Raw genomic sequence first — 20,201 nt, forward strand, 5'->3', positions numbered from 1 at the left:
GTATATAAATTGAATTGGACACATTAGAACGGCCTTGCAAGATATGAATACAAGGAGTCAAGCACCGCCTGTTTTTTTTTTTTGGAGGGGCGGGGGGTGGGGACCAAATCGGAATTTTTAATACTGCCAAAGATGTATTCGCGCTGAGAGTCCCAAATCTGCGCGACATACAGGAGCTAAGCAGGAGTTTGATAGACTTTTTATATGTTTGACACTGCGGCAGGCCAATACGGGTGTGTTTGGTTCATTGGCTTAGTCTTAGTCTGGGTGTATCTAGGCCAGAGCAGCTCAAACCTGGGTGGATGGAGCTGTTTCTCTTGTGTTTAGTTTGGATGGCCAGGCCGGCCCGTGCAATGAAGGTTCTGTTTAGTTTGGTGGCCTAAGACCTTAGCTTGCATTGCGCTGGAATGAAGTCTGTGTTTGGTTGTTTGACTCCGGCCTGAACCCAAAGGTGTGATCTTAATGTTGTTTGCTTCCCACTTCCCAGGTTAATAAGTTTTGAATTCCTGTTTAAGTGGTGCTCCGGGATCAATATTGGTCGAATACAGAACTCTAATGCTTATTATCAAAATTATTGTATCAACATTTGTGACGTATCTACTAATTAATTTACACTGTTATAATCTAAAGCCACAAAATAGCATTGCTTATCCTTCTCATTTTCTGCTGATTACATGATGATTTGTACAATTTTTTATTTTCCACATGTCAATAGTCACTTTTTCCTAATTTTGTTCTTAGTACAGTAGGCATTTGAAAGTTACCTGGTCTGGTAGGCTGTTCGCATGTGTCTTTTGAGATCCTCTAGTATGTCAAACAACATACGCATAAAGCAATAAAATCACCAAGCGGTAAAGTTTCAGTAGAAGAACTAAAAATCATCTATGGATAATAAATTGCAGCGATAGATTAATTAATCAGGAAATGGAGGAACCTCATTGGGAAATGGAGGAACCTCCTACTGACAATGCTCAATGATTCACACTTCATCAACTTGCAGGATGGCAAACCGCTAGGTTTATCTAGATATAGCAAAGTAGCAATATCATTATGAAGTCTGACTTCCCAGTTCACCGGACACACAATATTGAACCAATTGCTACATTAGATAGATCAAGCATACTTGGATTACAATTAACAAGCTTTGTCCTACTAGTATGACATCTTTACATGATAAAGTCTTAGCCCTTGTGCGCTTCTCCCCCTTCGGGTCTTCTACCTTCATCTGTCCATGTACGGCAAGTGTGAAGGACTGAACAAACACATTGTAAGCTTGCAGTGTTTCCTCTTTTGAATCGAAGCCCTTGTAGCATGAGTTGCTGAATCCAGTCACTTGGCAATCGCATGAATGCCAATCTGCATAGACACCTAGTTGATGATCACGAAATACACCATACCACTTCATAGTTACTGAAATTTGATAATGCGGAACATAGATTATCATTTCATCACATTAGAAATACAACATACCAAGGAATTAACATGAAAACAGGCAGATATCATAGATCACATCACAGCATACCAAATGTTTGTATGCGCCAAAGGCATCACAACACCACATCACAGCATATATAGAGTTTGTATGCATCTATCATCTGTATTACAACAACATATGAATGGTGTCCATGTCAGGTCAGCAAAAGCACCCAAAAATAGGTCAGGTGGGTGGTGTGTTAGCCATGAAGCTACCAAAAAATGGTCCTACTGTCATCATTTTTAGACATAGTGGTGCTTGCCCAAGTAAGTCCTCATCCACAGATCCTTGTCCACAGCAGACATACCCACATAGACCAGCCCAATTGCCTTGTTCTCAGTTAGGTGACCCAGAGCATGCATGAGAGCCTCCCTTGTGAATCTAGGAGTCCCCATGACAGCCTCATACACACCTGGGGCAGCCTTTGAATGAGCACTCTCAGATACAGCAACAGCAAACCCCCAGATTGTATCAGTCAAGCCAAGCATGAGAGCTCCCTCCTCTTCACTGCAACCCCTTTTCCTTTTCCCAGGGCTGGAGCTTCACTCTTGCCCTTAGTTCCAGAGGTTTCAGCTTCTACAGGATGTTGTGAAGTTTTAGCATCCAAATCAATTGTTTCAGGCTCCACATATGGCTGCCCAAGGGGCTCATTAGAACCCATGGCAAACCTGTCAGTAGCAACCCCACTACCAAAGATCATTTGCATTTGGACATAGTTAGGAATGGAGACATTGAGGAACTCAGCATCCTTGGGTGGTCCTATAGCCAGAAATAGATAGTAGGAGGCATTAGTCAGAAATAGATAGTTATGAGGAAGTTAGGAGAGTTGGTAAAGTAGACAAAGCAGTTAACATGAATCCTAAACTACAAGTTAGAGCTAACCTTGCTATGGCCTTTGTAATGCTGAGCTTCTATTGTTATCATGTAATTTTCCTCATCCCACAAAGCCCCACTCAACTCCTTTAGCCTACAGATATTCACCCACTTAGCACGCCACTTGCAAAGGTGGTTGTAGACTTGAGTGTCACTGACCTTAAGCCCAGTGAATTCACAAATGTCCCTAGCCATTGCGTTCAGGTGGACTTCCTTGAAGCCCTTGTCTGTTTTCAGCCCCTCCCCAACCAGGTCAGAAAAACAACGCAGGGCAAATGCAGACATGACATTAGTCCAGACAAGCCTAGGATGGCATGCCCACCCTGTCCATGGCCACCCTCTTGGGCACCTTGGACCTCATGTCCAGCATCACCCCCTTGTCCATCCCCAACAACCCCATCATCACCCATGTCAGCCATTCCTAAACTGTAGCATCATTGCAGCACAAAAATGAAATATCATCATCACAGCACCAAAATGCATCTAGAATAATACTAGAAGATCAACATTGCAGCACAAAAAAGAAAGAAAAATTGCAGCACAACATTGCAGCACAAAAAGTAACATCTGTTCCACAAATGATTGGTCACAACACCTTACATCACTACAACAAATTCAATTGTTCGTAGGAAATAAATGATAACATTAGTAGAACAAAAATAGAGACATTAGGTTCACTAAACTCTAGAGTTGCCCCTGTTGGCCCACATCTATTGAGCCCAGGTGTCCCTCTTGATGACCCAGGCTCCATTGTCCACTATGACATTATTATGGGCAGCCTCATCAACAACATTGTCATTCCAGTTTGACTCATGAGGGATGAACCCGACCTAAGGATACAACATGATAGGAGTAATTTGACTTGAGTTTTATATGGATGAAAAAGCTTGTTGTACAGAATCTTGAACCTATTCTTCAGTGCCCCAAAAGCCCTTTCTACTGTTACCCTAAGAGAGGAATGCCTTAAGTTGAATAACTCCCTTTCATTTTGAGGGCTCCTGACCCCATACTCCCTCAAGTGGTACCTTGTACCTCTGTATGGTGGCAGGAACCCTGGCCTGACTACATAGCCAACATCTACCAGGTAAAATTTACCTAACATTTGGAAACCAATGAATCAATTCAGTAATTAGACTAAAATGCTTGCCCCTAAGGTTCTACTTCTATTACCTTCAGGTACCCTCAGGCCATCCTCCCTTTGTAGGGCATCAGTCAGGATAATGGCATCATGAGCTGACCTCTCCCATCCAGTTAGGACATATGTAAACCTGAGATCAAAGTCTACAGCAACAAGGACATTTTGAGTGGTTGTATGATTTCTTCCAAGGAAGGCAGCCCTGTATTTGCTAGGACCTCTAGCTAGGATATGAGTATCATCGATTGCACCTATGCAGTCCTACATTAAGTAATATGATAATTTATTAATCAAGTTCAATGAATGAATCAGTTATTAATCAATTTTTCTATGCACTGCTTCAAACCTTGAAGTAAGGGTTCCACCTACGGCTACTCTGGATTTTTCTTGGAACAGCAGTGGCAGGAGGAGTGATCATCTCATCTCTCAGTTCACCAACAACATACAAGACTTCCCCGAAGTACCTACTAATAGTTTCAAAGGACCTTCTAAAGGTTAAGTTGATACACCTGAACCTTTGGTTGTGACCTACAACTTGTAGGAACATTGCCACCTGCTCCTCAATACAGGTATGGATACTATCCCGCAACAACCCCCTACTACGGAACATGTCACAAAGTTGGAAGAACGGAGCCCTTTTCATACTAAGGAGATCCACACATTGAGTGTCAGTAGAGTGGTAGATGAACCAAAGGTTAGCCTGCCTCTCACGATCTCTCGCAGCCAAAGGGCCATAGGTCACAGATGGTCTACTTAGAGAACGACGCCTGAACCTAACAAACAACTAGGATGACATTACAACTACGAGAGGAGCACCCCTAAGGATGAGACCACGGTGCCTGGTAGCAACATCCATGTCTAAAGTTAAAAGATATACACAAGAATTAGTGACAAGATATACACAAGAATCCATATTTAAAGGCAGCATCCATGTCTAAAGGCACCCATGAGATGAGCCTCCCAGTGATAAGCATCATTGACCATGCACTAATTCTCAGATCCACAAAGTATTATACATGAACCCTAACAAATGAAATGGAAACAGAGCAGATCGACACTGATTACACATCAACTCTAACAAGTCTGATGAGAACAAAGCAGATCTACAACGATTAAACCTGAACCCAAACAAATCCACTGCTCTGTTGCAACATGAAACAAGCAAGCAATGCAAATCCAACAGATGAGAAATAAGAGGGGGAAGGAATACTGCACAGATTCGGTGCTCAAGACCAATCACCAGGGTTGTGCGACTGGCGCCTGAGAGAAAGAATAAAAGAATGTGCCTAAATAGAAACCCAAGCGGTGGAGGTAAAAATCACATTTTTGGAATCTCGATGGACCGTAAAACTTGCAAAGCCCAAACCTTCATCGGAAGGGAACAACACCATACTATGAGTAGATCAAGAAAAAAAAGGAAGGACAACCAGTGGATTGGACGGGCGTGAGAACCAAACCAACTACCTCATCAGAGTTTCTTCTTCGTGACGGGCGGGGGCGAGGAGAAGACGAGATGCGTTTTTGGGGGAGAGGAGAGCTCCGAACGGGGAGGCGGTTTGAATGAGGCCAAGCGGACCCTAGCGCTCGGAGGTCATTGCCTGCACATCTCGGGCCAACGCGGAGAGCGACTCGCGGTGGGCCCTGCACAATCCGGGCCTGGCCAGACATAAACAGCCGATTCAGGAGTCCAGATCTAGCATGGCTTAGCAGCCACTTTTGTATTGAGCTGGCCTGGCTAAGTCCCTTAACCAGGTAACCAAACATGTACATCTTACATTAAGCTGGCCTGGCCAGGGGTTTAGCCAGACAACCAAACACACCTTACGTCTGCACATCAACACATTCGTGTGCCAAGTTTGTTTCGTCAGGTTTGCAAAGGTGCGAGTGGCTAGCTGATGCACCAACGTCTTTTGCAATCTCATTTTGTAATCCTGCTTTGATATAATATAAAGCTCCTTGGCCTTAAAAAAACACTGCCACGGTTCTCACAGGTCATGGTGTACAACCGTACAATCTCGACCTTCTGGTTTTCTTTGCAACAAGAGCGTGCAACCTCGACTCACCAGACAAATCTGAGGTAGCCCATGTTTAGCTAATCTCTCGAGCCTGCGTCACGACCGTAAGAGCTTCGTGATTGCTGAAGAAGCATTGGCTGTTCAGTGTTAACTATCTCTTTTTTACTATTACTTGCATTCAGTAGGCCTATATCAGCAAGGACTCCGTGGCCCAATGGATAAGGCGCTGGTCTACGGAACCAGAGATTCTGGGTTCGATCCCCAGCGGAGTCGTTTCATTTTTCTTTTCTTTTTTTCCTTGCCACTCCATTTTCTGCTTATTTCCAACTCGTGTTTCCATTACTGTCGTCTCCAGCTTATTAACACAGTAGAGTACAATCGATTTCACTGAAGAAGCCATTATTACTTATGCTGCTACGCAAACAGAACGGCCATCCAAATCTTTTACTATCTTCAAACCTTAGCACTAGTTTTCTAAAAAAATTGCTCAATTTGAGAAAAATAATGTTATTGATTGAACCCTTAGGTTCACCGATTTGCACCACTATCATGGCCTCTCTGGACCACCACAGTTTGCAATGTGCAGCGTCACATGGACTTGCTTTCAATAATTCCTGGGATCCAGATCCTCTTCCATGCAGGTCAGCGGACAAGCCTTTCCCTTCGCAAGAGAAAAATGTCGTCCAGCTGGCTCATGACTGTTGATCTCCAATCAGGAAAGCTGTGCCTCAAAGCGCAATGTGCCAGTTTCATAGTTTGGTGAGGTACTCAAATCCGTCTTGTTAGGTTATGACACATCCTGCAGGTGGAAGAAAAATAACAAGGCGTGTCCTCGGGTTAGTCAGTGATATATGAAAATCTAAGATGAAATTTTCTAAGGACCATCATGGCAGGGAGTAATGTCTCAGGAAAGAAGATTGCTTACAGGATATGCCAGACAAGATTTAACTTCCTCGGACGTTCTTGTTACTCGCTTTGATACAGCAATCCGAGCCCACATAGTCAGCATGAGTTTAACTTCCATGCATGTCCTGCTTGGCGGATTTCCCAATCTCTTCACCGGACAAAGATCACATGGCCCCCGGAGGGATGGCATATGGGCTGTGTCAACGAATTTGTTTGGAACATCATTGGCAGTTCTGGTCACCAGAGCATCCAAATGCCTACACACAAAAACAGAACATATGGGTTTTTGAGTGATGAAGATGACACAAGATTATGACATGCTAAAAGCCTATCATAAATGCGCATTCATAGAGAACGGGTAAAGCAATTTCTATTGATCAAATAACAGAAAATGCACATGTAACTATGGAACTTCCATGTCATCTACAAGTGAATAATTTATGGCCGATGGACATCAACAAGAGGAACATAAACTAGCTTCAACAGAAAATCATCTGATCAAAGAAGACAAGATCATCCCCTGTATTACATGTTGTCAATCAAGCATCCAAAGAAAGAAGCACCATATAGCTAGTACGTAGTAGCCACCGAATAAAGCAAGCAGTTGTGAACATATGAAGTTAATATGAAGGAATAAAATACATTTGTTGGGGTTTCCACAAACTGGCAAGGGCTACCCAAAGCTCAAATTTCAATACACGATTGATCCCATGTTTGTTAAGCTAGTACTGCTGTCTGCTAATATTGATCGGAACACACAGCAGTAGTAAACATATCAAGTGAACGTGAGGGAATTGAATACAGTTTTTGAAGTTTTCACTGTTCACTAACTGGTAAGGACTACTTACAGATACCAAATTTCAAGATACAATTGATCCCATGTTTGTTAAGCTTATTGTCTTCGAATATTGATCAGAAGACACGTGAAAGGTAGAATGACAAGAACTCAAATGGTGCAGGCCCAATGGCAATTTCATTTGGTAGGAAGCATAACATAATTCACAAGAGAACTGTATTGACAAGCCAATGAAACTAATGTGGCAATAATATAAAATGAGCACAGTTATTATATGAAAAGATTTGTGTACAGCTTGTATTTGGTAGGGTCCATGGTACCTAAGATAGATGCAGATGCAACATAAAGATCTACATTTTTTTAGACAAAGAACTGCACTATCAAATTATCAATACACTAAACACAATTGGGTTCCTTAATTATTTGGCTGAGAAAGTTAAACAAAGCAAAAGGGCAGGGAAATTGGCTCATTTAGCTTACTCTCAGTTTGCAGAAGCAAGCCATATTCTGCTTGCTATTCCTAGTAAGATGGTGGTCTGAGTTCCTTTAGTCGTCGAACAACTTGCTTCATTGTGGGCCTAGAAGAAAGGGAATCAACTGTACACTTAATACCTAGGTGTAGAATCTCAACAAGGTCATCATGTGGGGCCACATCCCACAGCCCTTCTATGAAGAACTCACGAGCTCGGCCCTTCTGTAGCAGCATGCAAGCCCATGCAACAATGTTGAATCCATTACCATATGGAGAGAAAGAAGGATCCAGTGCTTTTTTGTCCGAAATAAGTTCAAGAAGTACAACTCCATAGCTATACACATCTGCCTTGTCAGAAACACGGCACGTCATTGCATACTCTGGAGCAACATATCCAAAAGTACCTGCCACACCTGTGGTTGCATGTGTTTCTGAATTCCCAAGCAGTCTTGCCAATCCAAAATCAGAAAGGTATGCATTGTATTCATTGTCGAGCAGGATGTTGCTTGGTTTGACATCTCGGTGTAGAATGCGAGGGACACAGTTATCATGAAGGTATGCAAGTGCACGTGCAACATCTAGAGCAATTTTGTGAAGCATTCTCCAATCAATTGGTCTCTTGGTCCTTTCTTGTATGAACCTTTCCAAATTACCACCCGGCAGAAAATTATATATTAGAAACATCTCTGAATCGCTCAGATGGTATCCGATGAGTGTTACAAGATTGGGATGGCGACACCTCCCAAGAGTCTTGATCTCTGCTTGGAACTGCTGAATACCTTGGAATCTTCCAATAGCAAGCCTCTTTATTGCAACCAGTATTCCTGGTGCAACTTCAGCTTTGTATGTTGCTCCAAAGCCACCACTTCCAATGCAATTACTTGCATTGAAACTGCCACTAGCACGAAAAACAGTCTCATATGTCAAAGGAGCACCAATATCCACGAAAACAGTGACTTCCTTTCTCCTGAGAGAACGTCTTGATGATCTTGATGCACATTTCCTTGTGTAAATGTAAAGGATGATCAGAGCCAGGAGAACCGCAACAATAGCTGATGCCGAAGTTATCGAAGCAATCTCTATTTTGCTGAATCCGCCACCGCCACCGCCACCGCCATCAGGGGATGTGTTGTCTGGTGTTGTACCATCTGACTCAGTGAGTGCTCGAACATTCATTAACGGATTGGAGAGCGTAGACAATCCACAAGGCTGAAGGGATGGATTTCCTTGAATACTGTCACATGTCAATGAGTGAATATTTAAAGGCAGCGGCCCAGACAAGTTATTGAATGAGATGTTAAAAATGGATAGTGATGGTGAAGGGGTAAGATCAGGAATGACTCCAGAGAGCATATTATTGTTGAGCAGAAGCACAGTGAGATCTCTTAGTGTCACAAGGTTACTAGGGATCTTCCCAGCTAGAGAATTAGATGAGAGATCTAAAACCTCCAGTGATATCAACTGACCCAAACAGGATGGTATTCTGCCACTGAGGTTGTTCCCAGCTAATGAGAGATATTTCAAGCTCTTGAAGTCTTTGAAACTGACAGGTATTTGACCCTCCAGCAAATTTCTGCTGATGTCCAATTTGACAAGAGCACCCAACAAACCAACATTAGTAGGTATCTTTCCTGATATTTGATTGTCAGCTAAATCCAAAGCTCTGATAGCACGACATTTTGTGCTAACTTCTGCTGTGAGCCCACCAGATATATTGTTGTCTCGGAAGCTTACAATCAGCCCCTTCAAGCTGCTACACTGTTTCAACAGAATTGCATCCAACGATCCACTGAATTTATTGTGATCAACAAGAAATGCATACAAGGTACTGTTTCCAAATCTGTCTGCACTGAACGGCAAGGATGTAAGATGGCCTTCGAGATTGTTCTTCGCAAAATTATGATACACGACAGAACACTCTCCAGAGTCACAGTAACCCAATTGTAGTTCTGTTAGAGCTTTGGACATGAGCAGCGAAGAATGACCAGATGTCATTTCATCCACCATTATCTGAGATGCACAGACTTTGTTCACACATGCTGGAATTGAGCCAGAAAGTTCATTTCCACTGACATCGAATACAGTCATACAATGTGGACAAAGATTCTTATCCAGCAAACCAGATAATCTATTGGAGCTGAGGTTGAGAAACTTGAGGTTATTGCAATGCCCTAGCTCCCTTGGAATCACTCCAGAAAGTAAATTCTCCCCAAGATTAACCATTTCCAAACTATGACATCTTCCCCAATTGTTCGGAACATTTCCTTCCAGCCCCGCCCTCGGCGCCCATAGCACCCTGAGCTTCGGCAAAGATGTCACACTCTCTGGAATTCCTCCTTCAAACAGATTGGACTCAGGTGAATTCACTGAACTGAACTGGCTTGACAACACAAGAACCGACAAATCCGAGCAATTCCCTAGCTCCACAGGTACCGGACCGCTCAATCTGTTACTCGATATGTCCAAAACCTGCAGCTTCCTCAGCCTTCCAATCTCCGGTGGAATAGAACCATCCAACAAATTGGAGAACAACTGCAGCGAGCGGAGCTGCGCGCAATTCCCCAAACCAGAGGGGATCCTCCCGGCGAGAAGGTTCCCGGATAAATCAAGCCGCTTAAGCTTGGGCAGGCCAGCAAGAGCTCCTGGCACCGACCCGGTGAGCCGGTTGCCTGAAAGATCCAAGTTTTCCAAGTCTTTGCAGCTGGAAAGGAAGTTGGGGATCTCACCGTGGAACAGGTTGGAAGCGAGGGTAAGCGCCCTCAGCCGCGGCGGGAAGGCGGCCGGAAGGGCGCCCCGGAGAGAGTTTCCGGCTAGGTTGACCACCTCGAGCTTCTCCAAACTCCAGATCTCGCCTGGGATCTCGCCGCGGATGCCGTGGAACGGAAAAGAGACCTCTTTCAGCTCGGTGAGGAGCCCAACAGCAGCGGGCAGCTCGCTGGTGAGCTCCCGGGCGGTTCCGGACTGCCGTGGAGCGGAGGGTACCTTCAGAACGACGACGCGGGACCTTGCGTCGCAGGTGACCCCCGGCCAGGAGCAGTGGTCGGAGCCGCCGCAGTCCGCGGACCACTGCCGGAGCAGCTCCACCGAAGGGAAGGCGTTCTTAAGCTGGAGCAACGCCGATCTGTCCTGTTCTTGGCCGCGTTGCAACTTGGAGGAGGACGAGACGGAGACCGCAACCGCAAGCAGGAGCAGTAGGAGCGCGGCGGTGAAGGTCGTGCTCCGGAGAGCGGCCACCATCTCCGGCTAGTTAGCCGACGGCGACGACCGGGGAATGAAGCTGAACTGCAGGAGGCGGCGGTAGGTGCAGGCGACGACGAGGAGGGGAAACTTACATGGGGGAGAAGGACTGGAAAGTAATTAGGGAACTTTCGGAGGGAAGACAGGCAATTTGCCTGCAGAATTCTCTCCCTCTCTCTATCTCCCCGGCTTCTTCTCTCCTCTTCCTTCTGTGGCTCTCTCTTGGTTGGTGTTGGTCTTCGTTCTGTTGCTTCCTTTCCTGCTCTTTCTTCTTCTTCCTCTTCTCCACCGTCCTCTACTCGTCCAGTGATTATTCTTTTCTTTTTTGTTTGCTTATTTAAAACTTTTTGGAGTGACGATTTTGCCCTTGGAAAGATTGGTTTTGTTTGTTGGTGGTGGTAGCTGCCTGCCCACGCTTTTGACCCTTCTTCGCTTCTCATGTTCATATCTCCTTCGATATTAGTTAATAATCTCTTGGTTAGCATAGATTTCTATCGTAGCGCTATTTGTTTTTACTCTCCTATACGCACTTAACTATATAACCATTTGCAACGCATATATCTCGCTCCTCCAAAACAAACAGTTTCATAAGGATGCTTAGGTAATTCTCTACCATGACCCGTCGTTTCCTCGTGGAGCTTGCAAGCTGCAAGTGCCAACCCCAATTTACTCCGTATTTATTTATTTCAACTGAGCTCCTATTTATTTTCATTCCAATTCGGTGTCAAATCTATTGGCTGCAAGTTTACAATAATGAATGCTCTATGTACCTGCTCTGATGCAGAGACTAAGATAATTTCATTCCATAATCTAAAAAATTAAACACTGATTTATTTTCTTTTTTCTGCCACACCATCGGCTTTAAGGCTCTGTTTGGTTTGCAGCCCCGGTCTATACCTATCCGTACATCCATCTACCGACGTGTGGGCCCGGACAGGGAAGACTGACCGGATGGGAGGGCGACTGGGTTGGTCGTGTGGTGGCCCAGCCCAGAAGCAGAGCACCAATCAGATTCAGGGCCCATCGTTTGTGGGGCCCACGACAAGGGACACTAGCCCCGAGCTGTCGAGTCACAGCGATGGACTGATGGTGCCTGCCTCCTCCCTCTTTCCTTCCACTTTCCAGTCTTCTCTCTACATTATTTTTTTTCGAGTCTCGTTTAATGAAAATGGGACAACGCCGTGGCCTTTGTTTCTGAAAAAACGCTATTCATTTCGAGAACTTTTCTCCGTTATCTGTGTTTTGTATTTGGGTTGTTGATCCTTTTAACATGCTGATATTCTTGATCTATGTTTGGACGCATGGCAAAAGTATTTTTCTGCGCAAGTTCACAGGAAAATACTTAGGTAAAAGTGTAACAGTTGTGTCTATAACAAAATTTAAAAATAGATATTACAGAAAAAAACTATTGATTTAGGTTGTTAGGTCGTAGTTGAGTTTATCTGGTCACTTCTTGCCATTCTCGTCCTTGATAGTTTAAATACAAACCGATGCATCAAAATAACCTTGAACGAAAATGAAATTGCTAGTCTCCGATTGCCTAAAAACAAGGAAATTTTCAGTCACCTGTTCTTGCCATACAGATTTGTGTCGCGTGGATGAGCCTAGGATTCGGGTTTACTTGGTTTAAAGAGAAGAAGAGGAAGATGGCTAGTGCTGTTGGCCGCGGAACTGCCAAACAGTGGTGTAGTACAACACTCTAGCGTAGCTAGAAAAAAGTATGGCGTATGTCACAAGGACAATGGGTTCGATGGTGAGAGGTGGCAGAGACGATAAGGTTGGCAGTGGACCGACGACGATATAGTGTGTTGTTTGCCAAGTGGTAGGGTGATGCTAGAGAAGTGAGGGCATATTCGGATGTGTGGGGGGGGGGGGGGGATGGCGGCTGTGGAAGAGGGATTAGGGTTTAATTGGAAAAGGGTTAATATAGAAGAGCGGTGTACATGATAATTTAGTATAGTGATAAAAGAAATAGGATATATGAAAAATAAGTGAGATTGGGATCGTATATGTGTATACAACAACTACATATTCGTCCTTAACACCTTTTAGAGCGATTAATACAGGTCCTACCCAATTTCTTGTAAAACAAAGTATTACAATGCGCTTAATACTTGAGAATTATTAGGAGTAACTATTGCTGAATTTTCGTTTCATCTCTCTTGTGAATCAAATGATGAGATACATAGGCGGACGTGTCATGATTCATGGGTATTCAGCTGAATACCTATTATATTTTTTTGCAAAGAATTGAGTATAGTGTATATATGTGTGTGTAAATTGAGATGTGTAAGATTAAGTTTCGAGCCCACCTTAACAGCTCAATCTCATCCAACCGTCCAACCCATAGGTCATGAGAGGCTCTACCAGACTGACAGATCGTGACATCAACTCCTCAAGTTGTATTCTCATCGTTTCGTGACTCGCATCCACACACCAGGCCGTGTCACTATGAGCTCATGCCTACGACTAGGGTTTAGAGGCGGCTGACCGGTGACAAGCGGCTAGGCATCCAGGCGGGGTTACAGGTCTGCATTGGTGTAGCACGCAAAAATATGCATGAGCGGTGCTGGCGGGTAACGGCTGGACCAGCCGAGTAATGGGCAGGCGGGCGGGCGAGCGACTTTTAGGCTGCACCAGCGAGCGGCCAGTTGCATGACCAGGCATCTAACCGACCAGTCATGACTCATCCTACCGTTAGGGCTCCATCACACCATGCGGGGCAGACGGGTAGTGCGGTGAGAGCGCACACCGCAGGCAGTTAGCAGCCGACTAGGCGCTAGGACAAACTCCAGAGCCGAAATGAAAGTTGAGTTGATTTAGCGTCAGAACACTCTTAAATTTTTCACTCTAATGTTTGTAATTTTCTTATGTTCATTTGAATATATAAGGTTATTCAATTAGATAGCTTATTTTGTGCTAAAATTTTAATATAACGTGCTGAAATCAGATAGCTTACTATAAAGATCAGTCAAGTTTCGCTAAGGTCACTAGTTGTCAGTGCTGAAGTTTCTATGTAACATATTTCTAGAGTGTGACTTTTTTTGCAAGTTAAAGAAAAAGATATCATCTAGCATTTTCAAGCCATAAAGAAACACCGAGTTTAATTGTACTTTTCTTAATTATTTTATAATTTCTTTAAATTAGCTAAGATATTGTTACTAAATAGTTTATGTAAATTTGTGATATTTTTTGTTAAACATATTTTTTTAAAAAAAAAATTGAATACCCATTATGTGAATCTGGATCCGCCGCTGATTGACCAAGGACGACGGTGCCGCGAGGCAGTTGCACGGAGGAGCAGGTAGCGCAAGGGTGCTAGCTGCGTGCAACACGAGCTCCCAAGTACCCACTAACCGACCATTACGAGGCCCACGCGTCAGTGGCTGAACACGGTCTGCGCCCGGTCTAAGCCTGCTGGCTAGTGGACCCGCCTCCTCTCCTCTGTACACGTAAGGCTACCAAATAGTAGTATAATTATTAGAAAAAATGCTAAGTGCGTATTTGCATGAAAGTAAAATGGATGACTCCATTCATCTGTTTCCAGTAAAGGCTGCTGGCAGGACAATTTAACCATTGAAAATAAAATAGAAAAAAATTAAAGGAAGAATAATAACGGCGAAAAAGACGACACATGTTCAATCACAAACGCACAAGCAAACGAAGATATGTGGCTAATAAAGTACTTAAGAAGGATGCTTAAAAAAAGAAAAAAAAAAGAAATGCATGCCCTGCCTTTCCTTTTCACCATTCTGTTTTTGTTTATTTTTGCGTTTCTTCGGTTCGCTCTTAATTATGTGAAGCAATTTCATCAAGATCCTGAAAGAGCACATTAGGCAACTTCATCAAGATCCTGACAGAGCACATTTCCAGGACAATGATTTGTCAGTGAGTGAAATCGGTTGCGTTCGATGGTTGCATATATCATATGCATGATGCTAAGTGTACAACTGTACACTATGCACACACGCCAATGCCAAAAAAAGAAGAAAAATTGTAACTGTGAGATGTGCATCAAGGGATCGTATGTTTCTAGCCGGAGACGGATCAAGAGAGACAGAAAGAGAGGCATCAGCACACACATGGACATGGGCATGTACAAATTGCTAAACTATGAAGACCATTGTGCATTACACACAGATTAAGTATGTAAGAATTGCTATTGATACAAAGAACACATCGGCCGCTAGTTTAGCAATAATAATTCTTTTGAGGGCAAATTGCTAAACTAGAATATGCCGTGGAAATACATTACTCTGAGTATTTTTACTTTATTTATGCATTCTTGGTTCAAATAAGTATTTGTATGCACTAACTAATTTATCGTTTCAGAGAAAAAGAAACTTAATTGCAAGACAATAAAAACAGAAGGCCAAAATCAAGAATTATAAAAGGTGGATGATGAGAAAAATACCTTTAAGAAGGATCACCACCTCGGTCGTCTCCGTTGTGGAGGTATGCATGGATCGGACATCGATTCCATATGATCAAGAAGACGAAAAAATCACGACGAACAAGGGAGCACCAAATGAAACAAAAAAAGGGCTAAATTAGTAGGCGCAGATGAAGACACGGTGGTGGTGCAGGGTGGGCGTGCGACCGTCGGTCAGGTCAGGCCGGCGGCACGACACCGTCGCTGCCCTCGTCGCTGCCATCCGTATGCTGCTGGTGCGACACTTCGGTATGCGACTGGCCCGAGGACGGCGGCGGCGGAGATGGCTCCATCTGGTACGTTAGGGCCATCGCCGTCTGCGACTGTGACGGCGCCGGTTGCTGCTGGAAGAGGAAACCACCGTCGTACGCCGCTGCATCGGGCGCCACGACCGCCACCGTCGCGCAGGAGCTGCTTCCGGGCACGGCGTGCGCGTAGGCCGCGGCCTGCCTCATCATCATGTCCTGCTCCCTGGCGACCTCCACCACGGCGGCCAACTGCTGCGCCTCCGACATCTGCTGCATGTGCTGGTGCTGCGCCATCTGCTGATGCGGATGCGCGTGCCCTTGCGCGACGCCAACGCCGAGCCCCATCCCGGCGGCGGCGTACTGCGCGCCGGGGTGATGGTACTGCGGCGCGGCGACGAAGGGCGCGAAGGCGGCCGGGCCGATGTACCCCGCGAGCTCCTTGCGCGCGGCGGCGAGGTCGTCGCGGGCCTGCCTGATCCTGAGCTGGAGGACGGTGATGTAGGGGACGCACCCGTAGACGGGGTCGCGGAGGCGCGCGTCGGCCTCGTAGGCGAGCGAGTTGACGGCGTCTTCCCGCTGCGCCTGCGGGAGCTCGGTCAGGATCTTGGAGACGTTGCTGGCGCCGAACACCCGGTGCACGCTGGCGAACTTGGCGGGGCTGTCCGGCCGGAAGTAGGGCGCGAACACGCACCCCTGCGTGCACTTGCGCCGCAGCAGCTTGCACGCCGCACACGGCGAGCTCGACAACGACATCCCGAGGCCGCTGCCTCCTCCGACTCCTTCCAGATATGTCACATAGACAGACACAGAGTAAAAAGGTGAGAATGATCGAACCCTAACCATTGTATCGCCAACGTGGGCCACAAATCAACCGGATGCATGGGTGGATCCAAGAAATATTTGGATGGGGATTCGATCTGCATGCGGAGAGAAACGAAACGAACAACCATTCCAATCGAGCTAGGGCTTGATCCTTACCAAGGGAAGGAAGAGAGGATCAATCCATGCGCGAACGGAACTCCACTCCGCGGGCGGCGCTGCAGGAGGGGAGGACGAGGAGGAGAGAAGAGAGAGATAGAGAGAATCGGTTGCGCGGTCTGGATGGAGCCATGCGTTCGTTGTGGAGGCGGTCGCGAGCGCCACAATGAAAGGGAAATTTCTAATGGCCGAAGATGGAAGTGCAACTGCATAGTCTGGTACATACGTATCTTCTATCTTAATCGGTTATTATTTTTATTAATTCATTGATTCTTTTATATATTCTATATTTTTATTCAATTTTTAGCATGAATCTTAACATAAATACTCGATCGAGATTCGAGATCAAGATAGGTCACATGTTAATAAGTACACGTGGAGTTGGATTTCTCATGTCAATGGTCCGTAGACTCGGTACTAATTATAAGGATGTGTTTGGTTGTTCGTATGAGTTTTTATAAAATTTCGGTATATATTCTGGATGAGTAGAAGTAGATTGGGCGGATATAATGATTCTAAAAAGAAATATTTGGTTGTCTACAAAGGCGAATACAATGACCTACATTTGCAGATACAATAAGCATGTGAATGTGTTTGATTATCTGTACGGGCGGATACAGTAATTCTACACATGAGACTAACAAGTGGATTTGTTGCACCATTACCGCATATGTAATGCATCTACCTTGATTCATTGGATTAGACTCCAACCGCATAATTGCATCTATAGATACATAAAAAATAGTATATACGAGTAACTTAATGATCTTTTTCGTAAAAATATAGGTACATTAAGAATTAAGATGTATTTAATACGAGCAACCAAACATCGCTTAAACGGATCCGTGGAAACCGGAAAGCAACACATGCTCCCTCATATAGTGATATCTAAATCAGAAAAGCCAAAGGAAATTCTAGAGGCTTGCAATGACATCTATTTTGAGTTTCTTTTTTTAGTTGGGGGAATTACTCTCGTAGCACTCAAAACGGCGGGGTTTGCTGTGGTACCACGATTGTTTTCTCCGATTACTTTCGTCAGCTCAAATGCTAAAACAAACAAGTACTTGGACCGGCTTCACTTGTGGCAAGTCTTCTTTGCCAACCGTATGGTGGGACAACCGGGATCGAAACCGTACGCCAGCTGCCCTGATTTCAAGGACGAGGACACTCGTGAGAAATTATGGCTTCGTCCAGATGACCCTCCCTGGGTAAGAAAGCAGCTTGAATTACATGCCCTGGAATTTGCAGATAATGGCCACAAGGGTACTGGTCGGCCCTTGGAAAAACGCACGCTTGGAGAGCTCAAGATTTATACTACGCTGATGATGATGAAGTACTGTGTTCCGCAGAAGCATGAACAAGAAACAGGACATCATTTCATTTGCAGAAAAGAAGAAACTCGTCGGGCCAAATTGCCAATGGGTCACTAAGCTCTGCAGGATAGTTGAACCAGAGTAATCTGCAATGACTATGCTTTTCTTGATCGCTGAACCTACTGAACTGTATACCTAATATACTCAGGGGTGAAGCTATAGCGCAGCCAAGTGCATTGGTACTTGGGAAAAATAAGAGGTAAATACTTCTTAAACTTGTGTGTCATTTAGATCATAAACTCTGAAAATACATTTTTAGATCATTAATATTGTTAAACCGTGTCAATTAAGTCTATACTGGCTCCGAGTGAGTTTTGACGCTGACGTGATATGCTACGTGATGCTAGGCAGTACCAAAAAATTAGAAAAAAAATATCAGAAAAAAGAAAAACTTAAATAGAAAATTTAGAAAAAATCAGAAAAAAAAAATCAGAAAAAATTAGGAAAATCAAGAAAAAAATCATTTTTTTAAAAAATAAAAAAATAATAGAAAAAACTAAAAATAATTAGAAAAATTTAGGACGCACCAATATGTTACTATACCACATGCAACGCATCCTATTCTATAATACATTTTAATTTTAGAAAGGAATTAGAATAGAAAAGACCAACGAGTGAGTCTATTGCTAACAAGCAGTATAGTGTAATATTTCACTAGACTACATGCAACGAATAAGTCTATTTTACTCTAAATAGAACAAAAATGAGAAACTAATCTGTTAACTGTAGCCACTGGTTACACATAAAGGAAAGATAAATGAAAAAAATAGAGCTCTTTTACGGTGGTTCATACTACGTAGAGGCGAGAGGTAGTATAAATTTAATTCGTCGATCCACGTAATTGTATATTTTGATAATTATGATATTTTTGTTAAAATTACCTACCATGCCATTCAGGGCTACGTCAGTAATTTGTCTGTCTGTCGAAAATAGCCCGACACAATCATGCGCCGGCTCTCTTGCTTTCGCTCTCGCTCCTACCGCCCTCTCACCCTCGACCACATCGCTCCTGCTCTCTATTCTAGCAATAGATTGTCTGTTAGTATGTAAGACGTGTTGCATACAGTCTATGACATATTACATTATAGCACACGTTAGCAATAGACTTACATGTTGGTCCTTCCTATTCTAATTCCTTCTAAAAGTAAAATATGTTATAGAATAAGACGTGTTACATGTGGTCTTGTAACATATTCATGTATCCTGATTTTTTTCTATTTTTTTCCAATTTTTCTATTATTTTTTAATTTATTTTTTAAAAAATCTAAATTTTTCTTGATTTTTTTTCCGATTCTTCTATATTTTTTTTTTCTATTTTTCCTATTTTTTTAGTTTTTCTGTAATTTTCCTGATTTTCCTTTATTTTTCTAGTTTTTTCTATTTTTCTTGATTTTTCCTAATTTTTTAGTTTTTTTTAATTTTCCTGCTGTGTGGGGAGGGAGCTCGGCTTGCTCTCTGCTCTAGTATGAGAGGGGAGAGGAAGCAAGGGGGCAGAGAGGGGAGACCGGGGGATAAGGTGGCTTGGCTCGCCGAGCACGATTAGTCGGCGTCTGCAGCACCTAAGCATCGATGGCCACGTGGCAAGATTGCTCTGTCCAAGTCAAATGGGAAGAAGAACAATGGCTAACAGGTGAACTCCCTCCCCACTGCAGCAGTGCCAACAAGGCGAAAACAACCTCAGAAATCAGGTTAGGGGTTAAGTAAATAATTTTGCAAAGTTTAAGATTCACGATACTTGATTTTATAGTTGGGGGTTTTAAATATACATCAGTCGATAGTTTATGGGATTATGTGAATTATTTCCTAAAATTTAACTATCATGTCTCAAAAGTTGTTCAGCGATCTTTATCATATCTTACAGAAATCCCCAATATTCTTAGGATTGCTATCAATTTGTCCTCACATAAGTGTGTTTCCAGCATTATATATCCCCATCCAGTCCATCATCTAACATGATTTCCTGTTTAAGATAAAATCCTGTGGTAGATCTGATATCAGCCGATTTCAGCCCTAATTTCAAGATGCAAAGGAAGCATCTAGAGTGAAAGGATCAAATGGTTCAAGAAAGAGGTGATTTGAGTCTTAATTAAAATTATTTCAACTAAACACTAAAATAAATAAACAACCTTATTATAGATGAATAGTAAAATAACTACAATAATCAAATTTTAATAGAATGCTAAGCAAGAAACATATAAGCTACAACAAAAAATGAATTGTGGAACATAAACTTGTAAGTAAGTAAATGCTCAAAGTGAATAC

General features: G+C 43.6%; 2 protein-coding genes and 1 non-coding gene across 5 annotated transcripts; 1 reads left to right on the forward strand and 2 right to left on the reverse strand.

The window, feature by feature from the left end:
• The first annotated feature begins 5,697 nt into the window (after positions 1-5,697).
• Positions 5,698-5,770, forward strand: TRNAR-ACG (transfer RNA arginine (anticodon ACG)). The gene has a single exon. It is a non-coding gene; the product is annotated as a tRNA-Arg (tRNA).
• A 44-nt stretch (positions 5,771-5,814) lies between these two features.
• LOC133913342 (LRR receptor-like serine/threonine-protein kinase RPK2) lies at positions 5,815-11,231 on the reverse strand. The gene is made up of 3 exons (XM_062356468.1): positions 7,680-11,231; positions 6,423-6,660; positions 5,815-6,296 (listed from the first exon to the last, which is right to left on the reverse strand). The coding sequence occupies exon 1, from the start codon at positions 10,906-10,908 to the stop codon at positions 7,720-7,722; it is 3,189 nt and encodes a 1,062-aa protein (XP_062212452.1). The 5' UTR covers positions 10,909-11,231; the 3' UTR covers positions 5,815-6,296; positions 6,423-6,660; positions 7,680-7,719.
• A 2,758-nt stretch (positions 11,232-13,989) lies between these two features.
• LOC133913343 (protein ASYMMETRIC LEAVES 2-like) lies at positions 13,990-16,761 on the reverse strand. 3 transcript variants are annotated; one of them, XR_009909018.1, is made up of 3 exons: positions 16,567-16,761; positions 15,323-16,367; positions 13,990-14,366 (listed from the first exon to the last, which is right to left on the reverse strand). XR_009909018.1 is itself a non-coding variant. In XM_062356469.1 (2 exons), exon 2 carries the CDS (start codon positions 16,339-16,341, stop codon positions 15,520-15,522), a length of 822 nt encoding a protein of 273 aa, XP_062212453.1. In that variant the 5' UTR covers positions 16,342-16,367; positions 16,567-16,761; the 3' UTR covers positions 14,750-15,519. The 3 variants fall into 3 exon arrangements, 1 of the variants encoding a protein (XP_062212453.1); XR_009909017.1 differs by lacking the exon at positions 13,990-14,366 and adding an exon at positions 14,415-14,727; XM_062356469.1 differs by lacking the exon at positions 13,990-14,366 and having other exon boundaries at positions 14,750-16,367.
• Positions 16,762-20,201: the final 3,440 nt, after the last annotated feature.

This window comes from Phragmites australis, chromosome 3 (genome assembly GCF_958298935.1).
Source record: "Phragmites australis chromosome 3, lpPhrAust1.1, whole genome shotgun sequence".
Lineage (NCBI taxonomy): Eukaryota > Viridiplantae > Streptophyta > Magnoliopsida > Poales > Poaceae > Phragmites > Phragmites australis.